At 38.7% G+C, this 17,545-nt stretch overlaps 1 protein-coding gene and 9 non-coding genes across 41 annotated transcripts; all 10 read right to left on the reverse strand.

The window, feature by feature from the left end:
- Positions 1 to 2,707: 2,707 nt before the first annotated feature.
- Positions 2,708 to 15,643, reverse strand: LOC108708226. Of its 32 annotated transcripts, none has more exons than XR_005965414.1 (12): positions 14,992 to 15,255; positions 13,658 to 13,909; positions 12,289 to 12,345; positions 11,969 to 12,021; positions 11,657 to 11,709; positions 10,914 to 10,969; positions 9,176 to 9,252; positions 8,899 to 8,956; positions 6,446 to 6,501; positions 5,810 to 5,862; positions 5,508 to 5,560; positions 2,708 to 3,422 (listed from the first exon to the last, which is right to left on the reverse strand). XR_005965414.1 is itself a non-coding variant. In XM_041582141.1 (3 exons), exons 1-2 carry the CDS (start codon positions 15,321 to 15,323, stop codon positions 13,763 to 13,765), a joined length of 615 nt encoding a protein of 204 aa, XP_041438075.1. In that variant the 5' UTR covers positions 15,324 to 15,643; the 3' UTR covers positions 13,151 to 13,210; positions 13,658 to 13,762. The 32 variants fall into 32 exon arrangements, 1 of the variants encoding a protein (XP_041438075.1); XR_005965415.1 differs by lacking the exon at positions 14,992 to 15,255 and adding an exon at positions 14,373 to 14,985; XR_005965411.1 differs by lacking the exon at positions 13,658 to 13,909 and having other exon boundaries at positions 14,992 to 15,253.
- On the reverse strand, positions 4,587 to 4,674 carry LOC121400234. Its single transcript, XR_005965643.1, has one exon. It is a non-coding gene; the product is annotated as a small nucleolar RNA SNORD103/SNORD85 (small nucleolar RNA).
- Positions 5,361 to 5,440, reverse strand: LOC121400233. Its single transcript, XR_005965642.1, has one exon. It is a non-coding gene; the product is annotated as a small nucleolar RNA SNORD103/SNORD85 (small nucleolar RNA).
- On the reverse strand, positions 5,659 to 5,739 carry LOC121400237. Its single transcript, XR_005965645.1, has one exon. It is a non-coding gene; the product is annotated as a small nucleolar RNA SNORD103/SNORD85 (small nucleolar RNA).
- LOC121400230 lies at positions 5,951 to 6,034 on the reverse strand. The gene has a single exon (XR_005965639.1). It is a non-coding gene; the product is annotated as a small nucleolar RNA SNORD103/SNORD85 (small nucleolar RNA).
- LOC121400231 lies at positions 8,741 to 8,824 on the reverse strand. Its single transcript, XR_005965640.1, has one exon. It is a non-coding gene; the product is annotated as a small nucleolar RNA SNORD103/SNORD85 (small nucleolar RNA).
- LOC121400235 lies at positions 9,046 to 9,131 on the reverse strand. The gene has a single exon (XR_005965644.1). It is a non-coding gene; the product is annotated as a small nucleolar RNA SNORD103/SNORD85 (small nucleolar RNA).
- On the reverse strand, positions 10,751 to 10,834 carry LOC121400232. The gene has a single exon (XR_005965641.1). It is a non-coding gene; the product is annotated as a small nucleolar RNA SNORD103/SNORD85 (small nucleolar RNA).
- LOC121400228 lies at positions 11,815 to 11,898 on the reverse strand. The gene has a single exon (XR_005965637.1). It is a non-coding gene; the product is annotated as a small nucleolar RNA SNORD103/SNORD85 (small nucleolar RNA).
- LOC121400229 lies at positions 12,127 to 12,210 on the reverse strand. The gene has a single exon (XR_005965638.1). It is a non-coding gene; the product is annotated as a small nucleolar RNA SNORD103/SNORD85 (small nucleolar RNA).
- Positions 15,644 to 17,545: the final 1,902 nt, after the last annotated feature.

Genomic DNA, 17,545 nt, shown 5'->3' on the forward strand with positions numbered 1-17,545 from the left:
GACCAACCATCCTTATAATCCCTAGCAGGCTTCGGCAAATGGTCAGGTAACTGCGAGAAATGGCCCAGAAGGTCAGCACTACTACGCTGTTTGGGATTACCATGTATGACAGACACTCTCTAAAAGCGATCAAATCGCAGACACAGTGCCATGGTGCCCGCAAAATTGGTGAGCGAAGGCCAGGAACTATACCAGGCTCGGCGCTCCCAATAGGGCTTGCCTGTGATGAGTGACGTCTAAATATGGGAAGGACTAAGCGTGACGCTGCACCTAAACTGACAGTCCGGACTCGGCCTGACAGCAGGGAACCCCTCTCACGGTGACGTATCGGGAGGTGTGTCCTAGATACTGTCAGCGAGCCGACGGAAAGGTAGTATGTGCTCGAAGGGCTTTCGTTGGGCAGCTGACCTAGGCGATCGATGAAAGGGAGTAGGGGTACGGTGAGTTGGTCCGACCACTGTCTAAGGGGCGAAAATGCAAGAAGGTATGTGCCTGTGCGTCCTCCTGTGTAATGAATAAGGAACTATCGATACTCCCCAATGTATCCGACAATGGGGGTGGTTGCTGTCACTCACCTTTCTAATCACATAACGGGTCACTTCATTGATGAGTCACACATAGGCTCTTTATGAGCCCCGTGTTAGCGCACACACTTTGTTTACACATGCTATTACAGCATTTATATTGCATCGTTTTTATTATATTATTCACAAAGATGTCTTTTAATGCTTTGATAGGTGTAATGATGATGTCACACTGCATTTTGGCGCCAATTTTGGGGTTAAAGGTGGTGGTTGGGGTTAGGGGTTTCACTTCCTGAAGACGGCTCGAGTGCAGTAGCCGAAACGTTGAAATAAACCTACCATGTGTTTTTCACTAAAGTCCTAGGAGTGCGGTTTCATTTTTCTTTCGTATGCTATCTATAACCAGCACCCAGGCATTTTGTTGGTTGATTGGTGCACCAGCTCTGAACTAACTATATATATATCTCTATATATATATAGTTAGTTCAGAGCTGGTGCACCAATCAACCAACAAAATGCCTGGGTGCTGGTTATAGATAGCATACGAAAGAAAAATGAAACCACACTCCTAGGACTTATGTATGTATGTATGTATGTATGTATGTATGTATGTATATATTTTTTTTTTTTTGCTGTTCCCTTTCTCGGACTACAGTGGAAAAGATGAGAGGCTACAAAGTACAAGCATTATGTGCTGACCCTTTCAAGAGAAACATGGAGCCTTAAGGGTAAAGACACACATAGCTACTAGCAGCAGCTACAAAATAGACAATAGTGATAATTGGCTTTACGAAGACACCACGTGTTTTAGCAGAGGCAATTCTCAGAATTGTCTATGGCAGTAGGGTAGCTACTACTAGTAACTCTGTGTGTCTTCACCCTAAGGGTGCACTTTATTTAGTGGTGGCTTGCTACTATTTAGTGATAGCAAACTGTTTAGTCAACAGCACTTCTCAATACTCCAATAAAAATACCTTTATTAAAGATAATCACAGATAATACAGAATCATTTCATGTCTAAAATGGCCAGATAAGCTATTTTTGCTACTGACTGCATGATACAGTCTGCTACCTATTGCTACCTTGAGGTCAAAAATGTATACCACATAAAACACAAAAGGAATCGTGTATATAACAGAATACAGTGTGCAAAAAAGCCCAACTGGCCATTTGCACACTGTGATCTGAGCATTTAAAAATGCAGCAGTGAATACTGTGCTGCGGAATGAGGGAGCTATATATTCACTGGGGAAAGGACGTCTTAGCACTCCATTGGGGACAGCACTGACTTGCTCCCACGGTGCAAATTGCCAAAATGCTGTGCCATTGTAGTGTCATTGTCCTAAAGCATGGTCCACATTAGAGACCCTGGCATGAGGTATAAAAAAATAAAATCAAAACACTTAACAGCAGGCCAGTTGGCTGGAAGGGCTGAAATTGCATTCACAGCATTTTTTATAATTTTCACTGTGCTAGTAAATGGTCTTGATGTCAACACAGAACAGCCTTTTGTCTGAAATATCTACCAGACTTGCAAAACAAATGGTTGTGTTAGCTCTTTGTAAGTGCACCAATCCTAGAGTTCCAATTTAGCCATATTATAACTTTCTGGTATTTACTATCCAACCTCCTGCAAGACATATACAGAATTTATACGAAGAGCAAAGCATACTTTTGTAGCATTCCTGGCTACCAGAAATAAAATATACAACCCATCTATGCCTAAACTAAAGTCTTCTTAATCTGGATTCCTAATCCAGGTGTAATGTATCTTCATAGTTAATTTGTAATCTGCAATCCATCTGGAGTACTTTGGCACCAAGGTCCACCTGTCACATATTTATGTGCAGTTAATAAATGTATTAGGTTAAAAAAATATTAGAAGCAGGTGCATTTTGACCATCTTCATTTTCTGCCAAAGGACAGCCGCAGCAGTCAAAACACACTGCAAGCAATTATAGATTTTGAGACATAACATGGTTTATTAGTGTACTTCGTAGAAACAACATTTATTTTCTTAATGTATACGTAAATGCCATTTGTCTGTAGATCAGACTCCTGTCTCCTGATGGAATTTGCCTGTTCGAGGTGAAATCTGTGAGTGTGTTTGCAGTTGAAACAGCATCACTCCCAAATAAATCACTCTATATAAACAACAGTGATACAAAAAATAATGAACGCTATTTTTAAAACAAATTTATTTTAATAAAAAAAAGTGCAGGTGCATTACTACAGCAGCAAAATAATCTGACATGATACAAAGGATTTGGGATACTGGTCTTCAAAATCAGTGACACGGGACTAAAAAGTAGCTATTCACAGGTAAATTTAACGTTCTGATTAAGCAACGCTTGTATGGGGCCCATCAAAGGGCCTGTCTTGAAATCTGGCCGAATGCTGGCTGACTGCTATAGAAATACTTCAGGGCCACAAAAGGGTTGATAATCTTTCCCTCAACTAGGGGTCTTGTCTCATTATTTGTAAGAACAGTCCATATCAGATAATCCAGAATAAGGCAAGAAGCAAGGCCAGGGGAAGGCACAAGAGGCACATGTCTAGGGCACGATGGTAAGGGGTGCTAGGAACCTTGACACATACCACTTCTGCCTTTCTACTGGATGAAGGGGCATGTCCCCGAAACGTTTGCTGGGATCTCACAAATAAAAGAAGCTTTTTTCAAAAATTTTTTTGCAGAAGCAGTATGTGGAGTGTGCCTATGTTCTATTTTGTTTCTTTCTACTGGGGAATGCCTGGTGGGGGACACGTGGAGGGTGCAGTGAAACGGGCTGATGACCCCTTGCCGTGGACTTCCTCACCTGTTGGCCCGGCACTGGTGCAAAGAATGGCAAAGTTTTCAAAATCTTTGTAGCAGCTTTTTCCTCTTGCAGGGCATACCTCCTAATATTTGAGAATAAACAATTATAGTGAGCAACAAGAAATAATTTTTTTCAGACACCAAGACATTTCATATTATCCTTAGATCATTTTGGATTGCAAGGGGCTGCATTTTTGCCTAATGTATTTAATGTATTTGGCTTCATCAATCCATAGCAATTTATAGTATTTTGCCAGACTCTAGTTGGTAAACACATTTTGGTGATATTTGACCAGAGGATTTTAAAGCTCTCTATGAATAGGACAAAATATTTCAAAATGAAATACTGCCGAACAACCCCCACGCCGCCCAAATGTCATCTGAAGCTCCAAAATTCTAAAAGTTTCCATGCCTATAACACTTGGCTATGTGTTGGGATTACATTGGGAAAGTGGGTGTACATCTGTAGTTTTTGTTATTTCTTAAACTCAACAGGGCAAAGTGGGAAGTCGAAGCTACCCTATGTCTCGTCCTTGAATTGAGGGAGTATGCAACTCCCTCAATTCACCCTCTGATTGGACGGTTTTGTTAGCAAGAATCCATCCATCCATGGAAGGGGTGTATCTGTGCAGTGGTTATCTAATAGTCTACCTTCCAAGGACTGGACATGGAGTAGCTTCTATTTTATACAGATTCTTCATAATTAAAACAGGCAAAAATAGAATGTTCAGCACAAGCCCTTTTCATTGAATGCATGCTGAAATGTTTACTGACCCTTTAATGCAATCTGTGTAGCCCAGCAACTCACATTTATTAGATGTACCCCTTACACAATCTGATACATTTACAACTACCCACCTGAACTTTAAATGACAATACATTTTTTAATGCCTTAATGCTACCAAGTTTATGCATCAACCCCATTTTCTATAAAGATGAAGAAACACTTGCATTATTTTCTGTCAAGACAAAACATATTAGGAAGCAGAAGCTATGGGAATTTGAAGCCTTGTGACACCTCTGCTGTGTGGTATATGATTCAATGTTTTATTGTCAATTTATATGCACCAAATAAATGTTGACCATGTGGAACAGATATGTGTTTGTAATTATAGGCAAAGTAATTTGCCTGGGACTACAACAATCTGGGAACACCTTCACATGGCTGAAACTACACAGTGGCATTGCCTGCAAATGACTTGGGGCACATAGATATCAATATACAGTAGTTTAGTAAAAGACATGGGCCTGGTTCAGGTTAACATTAGTTGAGTACATTGGTGTTCTCATCACAGAATGGCACTCAGTGAGGGCAAGTTTATCATCATTACCAGAAAAGATCAGATTTAAACATTCATTTTAAAAATGGAACTGGAAAAAAATAGATAAAATACTACACAAGTCAGATCTAATTCAAGTCATACTCCGTTTGATTTGAGTACAATATTGTTTTTATCACAAAACCACGGTGAGGGCAAGTGTGTCATTACAGCAAGTACAAGTCCTCCCACAATATTTTATTTTGTGCCAACCACACACAAATTTACAGATAGCTCCAAAACTCTGCACAAAAAGTTTAATTACCTATGTATCAAAAGCGGGACAACCACCTAGTTTATTCATGCACTACAGCTCAGCAGTAGAATGAATGACCCAATTTAGATGAATAGAAGAACAAAAAAAAGAAACAAGTCAGGACTAATTGTTCTTATAACCTTCAGAATTATCACACTAAAGGTGGCCATATCTACACCGTATCAAATGAAATTCTGCACAATTATCTGCGTGTGTTGGTTTGCCTATCACAACCAATATCCTACTTAAAAAAAGTATAAGAAAAGCGGAAGAAGGCTATTCTATGGAGGAAAACCTCTTCTGTGGTAGTAGTGAAAGCAATAAACTGGGAACTACTATAGGCACCACTATATAGGTTACACATGTAAAATACATTACAGCAATAATCCACAGAAGTCACTGGGAGCACATTCTCATGTATATAGTTTCATTTACATAAATCTAAGTCTGGTTCAGGTTGAGTACTTTGGTGTTCTCATTATAGAATGGCATTCTCAGTGAGGGCAAGTGTGTCATCATTACCAGACCAGGTTTATAGACAGCATAATTAAATACCAAATTACTTACAAACATCTGGAGTGTTAAATACATACCATTTCTGCCCAAGGCAGTTTTGGACATCACTGCCAGAGACAACACTCAGGAACTAGAAATAAAATGTAAAATATAAAAAGGAGTTGAAATAATCCATAGAAGTCTTTGGGAGTGCATTCTTAAATATAATTAAATTGACAGAAATATAGGTCTTGTTCAGGTTAATTGAGTACTTTGGTGTTCTCATTATAGAATGGTATTCTCAGTGAGGGCAAGTGTGTCATTACCAGACCAGGTTTATAGACAGGATAATCAAATACCACATGACTTACAAACATCTGAAGTATAAAGAAATACATACCATTTATGCCCAAGGCAATTTTGGATATCCCTGCCAGAGACAACATTCAGGAACTATAAATAAAATATAAAAAGGAGTTGAGTTGCCATAATCCATAGAAGTCACTGGGAGTACATTCTTACATATATAATTTAATTTAGGTCTGGTTCAGGTTAATTGAGTACTTTGGTGTTCTCATTATAGAATGGTATTCTCAGTGAGGGCAAGTGTGTCATCATTACCAGACCAGGTTTACAAACAGGATAACCAAATTCCTCATGACTAATGGATGAGAAAATATTGATGAGAATAATGAGAAACTATTACATAAAATTATAGACCTAGTACTACTTGGGTTCACTCTGATGCTAGTACAATATTGCTCATCACGGAACCAGAGATTGCAGTGAGGGCAAGTGTCATCAATGCTGAAAATGGGTTCTCCTGCAAACTTGTTTTTAGGCAAAAAACAGATTTATAGACAGTTAGGATAACACTTTTTTTTTTTTTTTAATTCAGGCAAGGTTTATTGACATCAAAGAAAGTCATACATAAGATATTCAAGTAGGCTAACACATTTAAATGTAGACCAAGAATAACAGCCACATCTGGCATTTGTCTTAAAGCTAGAAAAACACTGCTCTGCACTTTAATTACCTTAATAACAATGGTCTCAAAGGAGTTGCCACTAGGTTATCAGTTAAATGAACACCCTGAATAAGAAGAAAAAAAATGATGAAGAGAAAATCATAATAAAGTTAATAGAGAGAATTGTTCTTGTAAGTTTTAAAATAAGATGACTAATTAAACCAAACTAACACCACAAGATTTCTGGCTTGTTCTAGGCGGCAGCGGAAATCAGCAAGTTGAAATAACCAAGGCCGATCTCATTCCCTATACGAGCAGTAGCCTCTTCTTTTCGCATCCAGCACAAACATACTCAGCAGATTTCGGCACGAATTGCAAAGTCTTGCATTTCTTCGCTGAAACTGGCCTAACACTGCGCCAAAGCCAATATAGCAGTTCCGAATGTGAAAAGAAGGAGGCGGCTATGGCCCGAATGGAGGCTGAAATTGGCTTGTGTATTTCAGCAGGCTAATTTTAGCCCCACTAGCCTTTAAAACAAATGCGTATTCACAGTTTGTATGCGGCTTTTGTGTATGCTGTGGTGAGACAAAATGGTGCACTCTTATCAGCTTTGGCCACCAGAAGAGAATTTACCTGCCCCCTCACCTGCGTCAGTCACATGAGCAAGTTAGGGAATGGCAGAGGGGGCAACAGGATTGGTCTGTGCCCCAACTTGTTATTTCCCCAGGCAGAAGAGCTCTGTGGTTGAGCATGAAGAGGGGTGTTCTTGTGCCCCTTAGTGCTCTTGTACTTATGCCTCTGGGAACAGTAAATTACCCCTCTAATCTCACATACGAAACCCTGAAGGATTACTTGATCAGCTGCTGAGCAACAAATAAAAATGTGTGCAATGATAATGATACTTGCAGATTAGATGTATTTTTGAGGTGACACTCTTGCATCTTGGTAGGTGATGCCTGAGCAAGAGCTCCATTATACCGAAGAATAGAAATTGTGTAAGTGTAGGATTCTTTAAAAGGGATGTTTGCATTTCCCTCTAACTTCAAAAGCCTATTAATCTGTAGTTCTCTCCTATGTCCACTAAGAATTGTGTATATTATGGTACAGGTACAGGACCGGTTAGCCAGAATGCTCGGGACCTGGGTTTTTTTCCTGGATAAGGTATGAATAACCAAATTTTTCCATAATTTGGATATTCATACCTTAAGTCTACTAGAAAATCATAAACTTTAAATAAAACGCAATAGGCTGATTTTGCTTTGAAAAAGGATTAATGTATTAGTTTGGAATTCATTTTTAAAAATTTGGATTATATAGATAAAATGGAGTCTATGGGAGGTGGCCTTTCTGTATATTGGAGCTCTCTGGATATCAGGTTTCTGGATAATGGATCCCATACCTGTACATAAAAGTACAATTTACTGATTTAATGCAAGGTGCCAGCTGGTAAAAAATGGCAATTTATAATGCTTCAAGAAGTTTGTAGGAAACTGTAGGATATCAAACTAGATATTTATGTAGTTACAAGAATTTATTCATAGTAAATTATTACTGATAAGCCATTATTTTAGGAAAAACAGCGGAGCACTGTGGAGTCCAGTAAAAGTATTAAAAAATGAAATTTTATTTACTGTACATATAAAAGCAGATTACAGCAGAAGTAATCAGAAGCTTCTGATGAAGTGGCAGGATGCCACGAAACACGTTAAGCGGGCAGCCAGTGTTTACTGCTGCTGTAATCTGCTTTTATATGTACAGTAAATAAAATTTCATTTTTTAATACTTTTACTGGACTCCACTGTGCTCCACTGTTTTTTCTTCTTCTCCTTGGAATTTATTTGCCCACATGGGATGGCGGCTGGGTGTGCAGCACGTTGAGTCCAGCGTCTAGTAAGTGCTCCCACTAAATACATATTTTTCAAGCCATTATTTTAGTTGCATTTCAACAACTCTAACAATTGACAGGTTCCAATATAGTTATGTCTTCTAAATTTGCCCAAAATCTGGAAATAATAGGATTTATCCAGGTCTGATCTGGTAAACAATGTTAGTGTTATTGTGGTCAATTACGAAGCTGGAGTCTTTTATGAATAAGGCAAAGCTGCATAAAGGTTCCATCAGATTGGAAAAATTCTGTTATTTTATGATGCAATTATACACATTCAGATATAACAGTTGACTACAGACAGGACCCATACATCATACACACATATGATAAGATTCTTTATTTGTCCATGCATAGTTAAACAGGTACAACATGCAGTGAAATGCATCCTGTTCCACTTTTCTAGACTGTGCAAAATTAAACATACTAGTTAAATACTACAAGTAAATACAAAAGAATTCCTTTAATACAACCTTAGGTCTGGTTCAGGTTAATTGAGTACTTTGGTGTTCTCATAATAGAATGGTATTCTCAGTGAGGGCAAGTGTGTCATCATTACCAGACCATATTTACAGATTTTATTATAGGATAACCAAATACCTAATGCATTTCAAAAGAGATGTACAGAGATGCTTACCATTTCAAAATATTCAAAGCAAATCTAAATATCGACGCCAAAAGGCTCACTTGGGAACCTAAAATAAATAAGAAAGTTGATAGACAATAAGAATATATACAGTATTTTATTACATAAATAAGTTTAAATATAGATCTAGTTAACTTGTCAGGCTCAGTTTGATTTGAGTACTATATTGTCCTCATCACAGAAACAAAGTTCGCAGTGAGGGCAAGTGTGTCATCACAGCCAGAATTTTCACACATTTAAACACTACTTTGCACAGAACATTTATTACCTCAAAAGCAACATTTTCAAGTGGGTTGCCACAATAAGCTTATCCATGCAGTTCAGCGTTGCAGTAGAATGAATGACCTGATTAAGAGAGTTAAAGAGTTGAAGAAGTCATTAAAAATATGACAGGTTAATGGTTCATTTAACCTTCAGAATAAGAACACTAAGAATAATATCAATATAATGCTGCAAAATCTGATTTGCAATTTGCCTGATGCATCTGTGGTGTTGGGTTAATTACATATTGGGCAAAAGTGGTTTTACAGAGTAAATTCTCAAAATATTTTTGCTGTGTTGAAGCAAAACTAGTGCTTTCCTTTAGTTAGCAGGAGGCTCAGCTTTGGAATTGTTTGGGATGGGCAACAGAAGAGATCTATGTCACATGACATGAGGAAATATAATTTGAGCGCCTTAAACACTACACTTGATTTTTGAAGTAAAACTCGTGTCTAACCATGGCAACATGGTTGTTCTAAAGCTTTTTATATGCTTATTCACTGCATCATAATGTTTAAGTAACTTAAAAGTGATAATGTTTGTTTCAGGGATAAACCACACCCAGGATTAAGTTTGAGTTTCAACCAAAGCTTAACACTTTTTGTATTATTTGGGAAGCGACACACGCTAAGATTCGGGGAGATTAGTCGCCCAGCAACAAATCTCCTCTTCTTCGGGCGACTAATCTCCCCGCCGGCTAGAATGTAAATCTTTGGCGGGATGGCACTCAAGCACATCGTTTTTTGAAGTCGCCTCACAAGGAAAGTTCGGGCGACTTCGGAAAACGAATCGCTCTGAGTGCCATCCCGCCGGTGATTTACATTCTAGTCGACAGGAAGGCAGTTCTCCCTGAATTTTAGCGTGTCACTGCCCTTAAGCTGAACTGAATATGAACTCATGACTAACATTTTTTAGTTTTTCTCAAGTTTTATCTTATAATGCTTCAAACAGTCTACAGAATTCAGAGGGATGTCAAAACAGATTTTGATCCATTCAAAATGTAGTCAAAAAAATTATTATATACTTATATGTTTTCGGATGCATTTCACCAACATTAGGTTTCAGTAGCAAAATATCAGACTCAAAAGTACACCCTCCCATAGAAAATGGATAGGATTTTGAGATGATAAATTTCAGTGATAATTTGATCTAAGAGGATGGTGAAGTTCCTTATTAATAGATCAAAGTCAGAAAATGTGGTTGAAGTGTCATTGAGGTTGTATATCAGAATTTTTACAAGCCAACCAATTTTTTGTTAAGTTTAACACCTTATAAAGGTGTAATCTGAAGACCAACATTTCTGTAAGTACCCATGTCCTAGAGACAATGAGGTATGTGGAGGGGGATACCCTGGAAAACAGTTAAGTGTACTTCATGCTCTTGGTTAAGGTTAGTAGGTCATGTGGAATAAATTGGACACCCTTAGATAATCAAACTAAAAGGCACCATTTATAGTCAACAGAATAATCTGGAACAAACACACAGTTATATTTAACATATGGAATATTACAGGCACTATTTATACATTACATACAAATCACTAGGATACACATGTATATATTTCAATTTGTTTAACTTTAGGTCTGGTTCAGGTTAATTGAGTACTTTGGTGTTCTCATTATAGAATGGAATTCTCAGTGAGGGCAAGTGTGTCATCATTACCAGACCAGCTTTACAGATCAACTTTATGGGATAACCAAACATCTGATCAATTTCAAACACCTTGATTGTACAGAGAAGCTTACCATTTCCGAATACAACAGCAAATCTGGATTTCATTGCCAGATAGGTCACAGAGAAACTGGAATAAAAACTCAAAGATATAAACGAAGAGAACAAAAACAATGTACTGGCAACACTGCTTATCAGACCACTGTAGCATAGAAAAGCATCATTATGAGTTTCATCTTTTACTTATATCGATTACTGTTGCCTACAAAGCACTTACATGGGCGATCTACATTCAAGTCTATTGAGGGACTACTCAGGGCGCTCTTGGCACCACGTTTGGGCACTACTAAAAGACTGACATTTTAGTCTCTGGAAAGTAGTAATATTTTACAGCAGCAATGTTCAGTATGTATTAAAATTATCAAAGACAATGCAGATTAGCCAGGATAAAAAAAATGAGTAATCAGTGTAAGTCCAAGTCCAAAACCCCAATATATATAACTTGCTACTCCAAAGAACAAGCTGCATTGGATGAACACAACAGGAGGGTCAACCTCCTGTCAGTGTGCAACATGGTGAATTGGAGAGTTTTCAGACTGAAAGTCCTAAAGAAAAAAGTAAAGAGACTCTGGGAGCAGGGGGCAACCAGAAAAATAAACTGGGGCTAGCAAGAAACCCCCATTTACCTCTTTTACCTAGGAATGAAACGATATGAGAGCTAGATGGCGTCCATGGACATGACAAACCAAACTTCCAAGTGCCTAAAATTACACAACTAGTCAACTATATACGTACATATGTATGTTGTTTCACATACCATTTCTGCCCAAGGCAATTTTGGATATCGCTGCCAGAGACAACACTCAGGAACTATAAATAAAATGTAAAATATAAAAATTAGTTGAGTTGCCATAATCCATAAAAGTCAATGGGAGCACATTATTACATATATAATTAAATTGACAGAAATATAGGTCTGGTTCAGGTTAATTGAGTACTTTGGTGTTCTCATTATTGAATGGTATTCTCAGTGAGGGCAAGTGTGTCATCATTACCAGACCAGGTTTATACACAGGATAATCAAATACCTCATAATTTACAAACATCCGGATTGTAAAGAAATACATACCATTTCTGCCCAAGGCAATTTTGGATATCACTGCCAGAGACAACACTCAGGAACTAGAAATAAAATGTAAAATATAAAAATTAGTTGAGTTGCCATAATCCATAGAAGTCATTGGGAGCACATTCTTACATATATAATTAAATTGACAGAAATATAGGTCTGGTTCAGGTTAATTGAGTACTTTGGTGTTCTCATTATTGAATGGTATTCTCAGTGAGGGCAAGTGTGTCATCATTACCAGACCAGGTTTATACATCAGATTACAGGATAGCCAAATACATCATCAGTTACAAATACTTGGATTGAACAGAGATGCGTACCATTTCCAAATGTCCCATGTAAATCTGACTATCACCTCTGCGAGATAACACAGTAACCTAAAAAAAAAAATTTAAGACATAAAGAAGTTGAAAAGTTGTTGCTCTGGGTTAAGGTATAATATGGTCATGTATATTCGCCTCCAAAAAGTTTATTATGCCCTTTCATAATCTAATCTAATAATATAATCTAATTGACAGCACATAAAAGTCTATGTGTGCACCTCTGAAATTTATAAAAATATTAAGGAACTTTTTTTTTTTTTACTCAGGGTAAAACTGCTGATCCAACTTATGTTTAAAAAGGCCGTCACTAATAAAATACCTAGATCTATATATCCAGGCACCATTATAATCTAAAAAATTGTATTTCTCATTTAAAACGTCTCTTTAGTTATTGTCAATCCTTTTATAAATACAAGGCAAGTGGGGCATTTTGATCACTGCTGCCATCCAGGGAGTAAGAGTGGGGGTGATTTTGCATGCAAGTCTGTCACCAGTATCCCTATTATAAATACTAAAAATTTACAATACAGTTGGAGCCCCAATTTAACATTTTCAGAAGACCATAAAAAAATGGACGATAAAAAATATGGAAATGATGGAAAACATAAAATCAGGGGATGTAAAATGGGAGGTATCACACACACATTTACCACATGGACTGAACAAATTCCTTTGTAGCCTTGCTATGAGAAACTGCCCTGCTAATTTTAAAGGCATTGCTCACCTATAAATTAACTTTTAGGATGTAGCGAGTGATATATTGAGACAATTTGAAATTGGTTCTCAGGTTTTATTTGTCGTTTTTGAGTTATTTAGCTTTTTATTCAGCATCTCTCCAGTTTGCAATTTCAGCAGTCTTGTCCAAATTACCATAACAACCACTGATTTGAATAAGAGACTGTAGTGAATAGGCGAGGATCTGAATAGAAAGAGGAGTAATAAAAGGTATCAAAAAAATGTGCAACCTTAGAGCATTTGTATTTAGAAGAGGTCAGTGACCCCCATTTCAAAGCTGGAAAGTCTGAAAAGGCAAATAAAAAAAATAAAATATATATATATATATATATATAAATATAAAATATGAATAATTAAGACCATGCTATAACATACTAAAAGTTTTAACTTGAAGGTGATGCACTTCTTTTAAGGCAGACCCCATTAATTTATTATTTAACACATTCAAATGAACACTCTCAATCTTGAGTTGTATTAACATATAATAAAAATTAACTTTAGGCATTCCCTACTAATATAATGGTATATTAGCCTGTTATAGTAAAATAGTTAATTATATCAAATCATTCCAAATAAGAATTAGATTATTCGGCTGACTGTTTAAACCCACTCCCAGTAGCAATTTACTCACTGTGCAGAGGCAAAATCCTGCTTCCTTTTGCAGCCATTGTGTGCCCAGTAGATTGCACTGCAGCTCTGTTGCATGTCAGTCTGTGTCCAGTAATCCGACACTTTGTCACTGCTCTGATAGACTGCTAGGGTAGTACTGGCTCTGTGCAATGTGACATATTTCCTGAACATGAAGCAGAGCAGACAGCACAGGAACTCCACGTGCACTTATCTCTAACATGGCAGACAGACCATGCTGGCACCATGCTTTCAGCTTTCCAGGAACAGGAAATGATGAAGTAGAAAGGAACAGGAAATTACAGCCAGCAAGAGACTGGAAATGCCCATAACCAAAATGTCCGCACAAGGTCTTTACTACTAAAGGTGACGTGAAGCCATCAAATACAGTTCTACTGAGGAAAGGGAGGAGGGTGGGGACAAAACAGGAGAAGAGAGCAGTATGTAGAATGTAAAAGGCACAGTGGTGGTGGAATAAGAAATTTGAAAATGGTGGAGTAATTAGCACAAGAGCTTACTTTGTTACTTACATTTCTGTAAGGGGCCCCTCTAATTTGAATAATACATTTTATTTTGTGTTAGCCATGTATTGATCAGGAGTCACATGTATTTATCCTACGCTCTCATCGCAATAACAGCCAAGTACAAGATCTGAACTAGGGGTAGGCAGAAGATGCACGTGCCTAGGGCACAAAGCTTGGGGGGAGCAAGGCACGTACCTCATAAGCAGACTATCACTTAAAAAGCTTAAGCAGGTGCCTCTCTTTGATGTTAAAGCGTGCTGACACAGTTCTGTCTGCGCTCGTTTGCGCAGTCAGGCCCTCGTTTGCGCACGGTTGCATCTGCGCAGTCCCCGCTTGCGCACACTTCCTAGTTTGTGCACACGGTTAAGCGGGTGCCACATTCTGACATCAAAGCGTGCTGACCCAGTTCTGCCCGAGCTAGTTTGCGCACGCCTGCGCAGTCCCGCTTTGCGCACGCCCGTCACCCTTTGCGCACGCCCGTCACCCTTTGCGCAACGGGGACTTGAATTTAACTTGAAGGTGATGCACCCCTTTAGGGCAGACCCAACACTTTATTATAGAACACATTCAAATGAACACCCTCAGTCTTCAGTCATATTAATATATAATAAAAATGTATTTTAGTCATCCCCTACTAATATAATGGCATATACTAGCCTGTTATAGTAAAATAGTCAATTATATCAAATCATTCCAAATAAGAAACTAGCCTGTTATAGTAAAATAGTCAATTATATCAAATCATTCCAAATAAGAATTAGATTCTTCGCTGACTGTGTAAACACAAGCACATTCCCAGTAGCAATTTACTCACTGTGCAGAGGCAAAATCCTGCTTCCTTTTGCAGCCATTATGTGCCCAGTAGATTGCTCTGCAGCTCTGTTGCGTGTCAGTCTGTGTCCAGTAATCCGACTCTTTGTCACTACTCTGATAGACTGCTAGGGTAGTACTGACTCTGTGCAATGTTTCTAAACGTGAAGCAGAGCAGACAGCACAGGAACTCCACGTGCACTTATCTCTAACATGGCAGACAGACCATGCTTTCAGCTTTCCAGGAACAGGAAATGATGAAGTAGAAAGGAACAGGAAATTACAGAGAGCAAGAGACTGGAAATGCCCATAACCAAAATGTCCGCACAAGGTCATTACTACTACATGTGACGTGACGCCGTCAAAGACAGTTTTACTGAGAAAATGGAGGAGGATGGTGCAAAACAAAACAGGAAGAGAGAGCAGTATGTAGAATGTAAAAGGCACAGGGGTGGTGGAAGAAGAAATTTAAGATAGGTGGAGTGAATAGCATAAGAGCCTACTTTTTACTTACATTTCTGTACGGGGCCCTTCTGATTTGAATAATAAATGTATTTTATTTTGTGTTAGCGATGTATTGATCACACAACTCACCTGGAATTTTCAGGAGTTACATGGATTTATCCTGCTCTCACCTAATAACAGCCAAGAACATGGCCAGAACTATGGGGCAGATTTACAAAGCTCGAGTGAAGGATTCGAATTAAAAAAACTTCGAATTTCGAAGTGTTTTTTGGGCTACTTCGACCATCGAATGGGCTACTTCGACCTTCGACTACTACTTCGACTTCTAATCGAACGATTCGAACTAAAAATCGTTCGACTATTCGACCATTCGATAGTCGAAGTACTGTCTCTTTAAGAAAAACTTCGACCCCCTACTTCGGCAGCTAAAAGCTACCGAAGTCAATGTTAGCCTATGGGGAAGGTCCCCATAGGCTTGCCTGCGTTTTTTTGATCGAAGGATATTCCTTCGATCGTTGTATTAAAATCCTTCGAATCGTTCGATTCGAAGGATTTAATCGTTCGATCGAACGAATAATCCTTCGATCGTTCGATCGTAGGATTAGCGCTAAATCGTTCGACTTCGATATTCGAAGTCGAACGATTTTAGTTCCTAGTTGAATATCGAGGGTTAATTAACCCTCGATATTCGACCCTTAGTAAATCTGCCCCTATGTGTAGGCAGAAGAAGAGGGTGCAAAGCTTGGGGGGCGCCAGGCACGTACCTCATAAGCAGCCACTGAAAGAGGTTAAGTGGGAGCCGCTCTCTGATGTCAAAGAGTGCTCGTTTGCACAGGCGCTAACTCATTTGCGCACGGGCGCGTATGTGCAGTCCTGTTTGCACGGCTGTGAGGGGCAGGGCGCAACATGGACGGCTGGGTTGCCTGGAGCGCCCAGCAGGCATTACATCTGCAAGGCACTTGCCAAGAACCCAATGTAACTCATTTTCAGGAGAGTAAGCAGCCCAGTGGGTATAAAATATGCTATTTTGTTTGTGTTTTGGAAGACATAAAAGTAACCAGCAACTTATAGTTATGCCAATGTGCAATTCTCTTTCTCCGCAACATGAAAAACTGCCTTCCCCAGAACATAGACCCTTTATAAATTTTAAGTGGGTAGGTAAATAGTGGAGTAATGTGAGATGAGATGCCCAGGCTTTGCTTTTTTGTACAGCAAAAGGCCCAAACTGCTTTGTGGTACTGATTACAGTGCCAATTGCCATATTATTATTATTATTATGTCATATGGGATTGCATATTTTGTCCTTGCCTCATACAAATTGTGTTTGTCAGGACACAAAGCAGGTGCAGTTGCACTAAAATTCTGGAGAAGCAAAATGCATTGCAGGGTAAATATGAGACAAACTGCACCTATCTTTCAACACTTTGCCCTGTTAGTAAATGAGCTGCAGTATCTTAATGAGAGGTGGTTGTTGATAATCCTATCACCTAGCTAACACCACTTGTAGAGATTGCAACCCCTATTCTTAAGCTGGCCATAGACGCAAAGATCCGATCGTACGAATCAACGTACGATCGGACTTTCCCATCTCCCGACCCTCCACTAACCATTCAGATCAAAGTCTTTACCATTCCGATCAAATAAGAACAGATCACCCAATGTCCTGCCCCTGACAGCAATCGTACGATACTTATGTCTGACAACACTAGTGACAGTCTCCCTCTGAAAATCGTACGATCGGCAATACATGCAGAGATATTATCGGCAGCCGACAGAAATTTTCTAACCTGTCCCATCGACCAAACGTCCGATCCCCGACGGACGAAAAATGTCGGGACTCTCCACACATGGTCCGAAAATCGTACGAATCCACGATTCGTACGATCGGATCTTTGTGTCTATGGCCAGCTTAACTGAGAATCTTCATAAGCTTTTATGCCTTCAACCAAAAAGTTAGCAAGGTAAAATAAGATTTTACTTAATCCACTGAAAAATATCAGATGTATAATCTTCAGTAGCAATCTGTAATTAGTCCTGAGGCTGTATTGGAGCCTGGTACCTAAACTTATTCTGTAAATAAACTTCTTTCATAA

This window comes from Xenopus laevis, chromosome 2L (assembly GCF_017654675.1).
Source record: "Xenopus laevis strain J_2021 chromosome 2L, Xenopus_laevis_v10.1, whole genome shotgun sequence".
NCBI classification, from domain to species: Eukaryota; Metazoa; Chordata; class Amphibia; order Anura; family Pipidae; genus Xenopus; species Xenopus laevis.

What these genes read in the sequence shown, in the direction of transcription:
- LOC108708226 (XM_041582141.1), bottom strand. Translation starts at nt 15,323, where the DNA reads ATGACCTTGTGCGGACATTTTGGTTATGGGCATTTCCAGTCTCTTGCT. An exon ending in CAGGATTTTGCCTCTGCACA is followed by an intron (nt 14,046 to 14,991) that starts GTGAGTAAATTG and finishes TTTCCTCAGTAG; the next exon opens with AACTGTATTTGATGGCTTCA.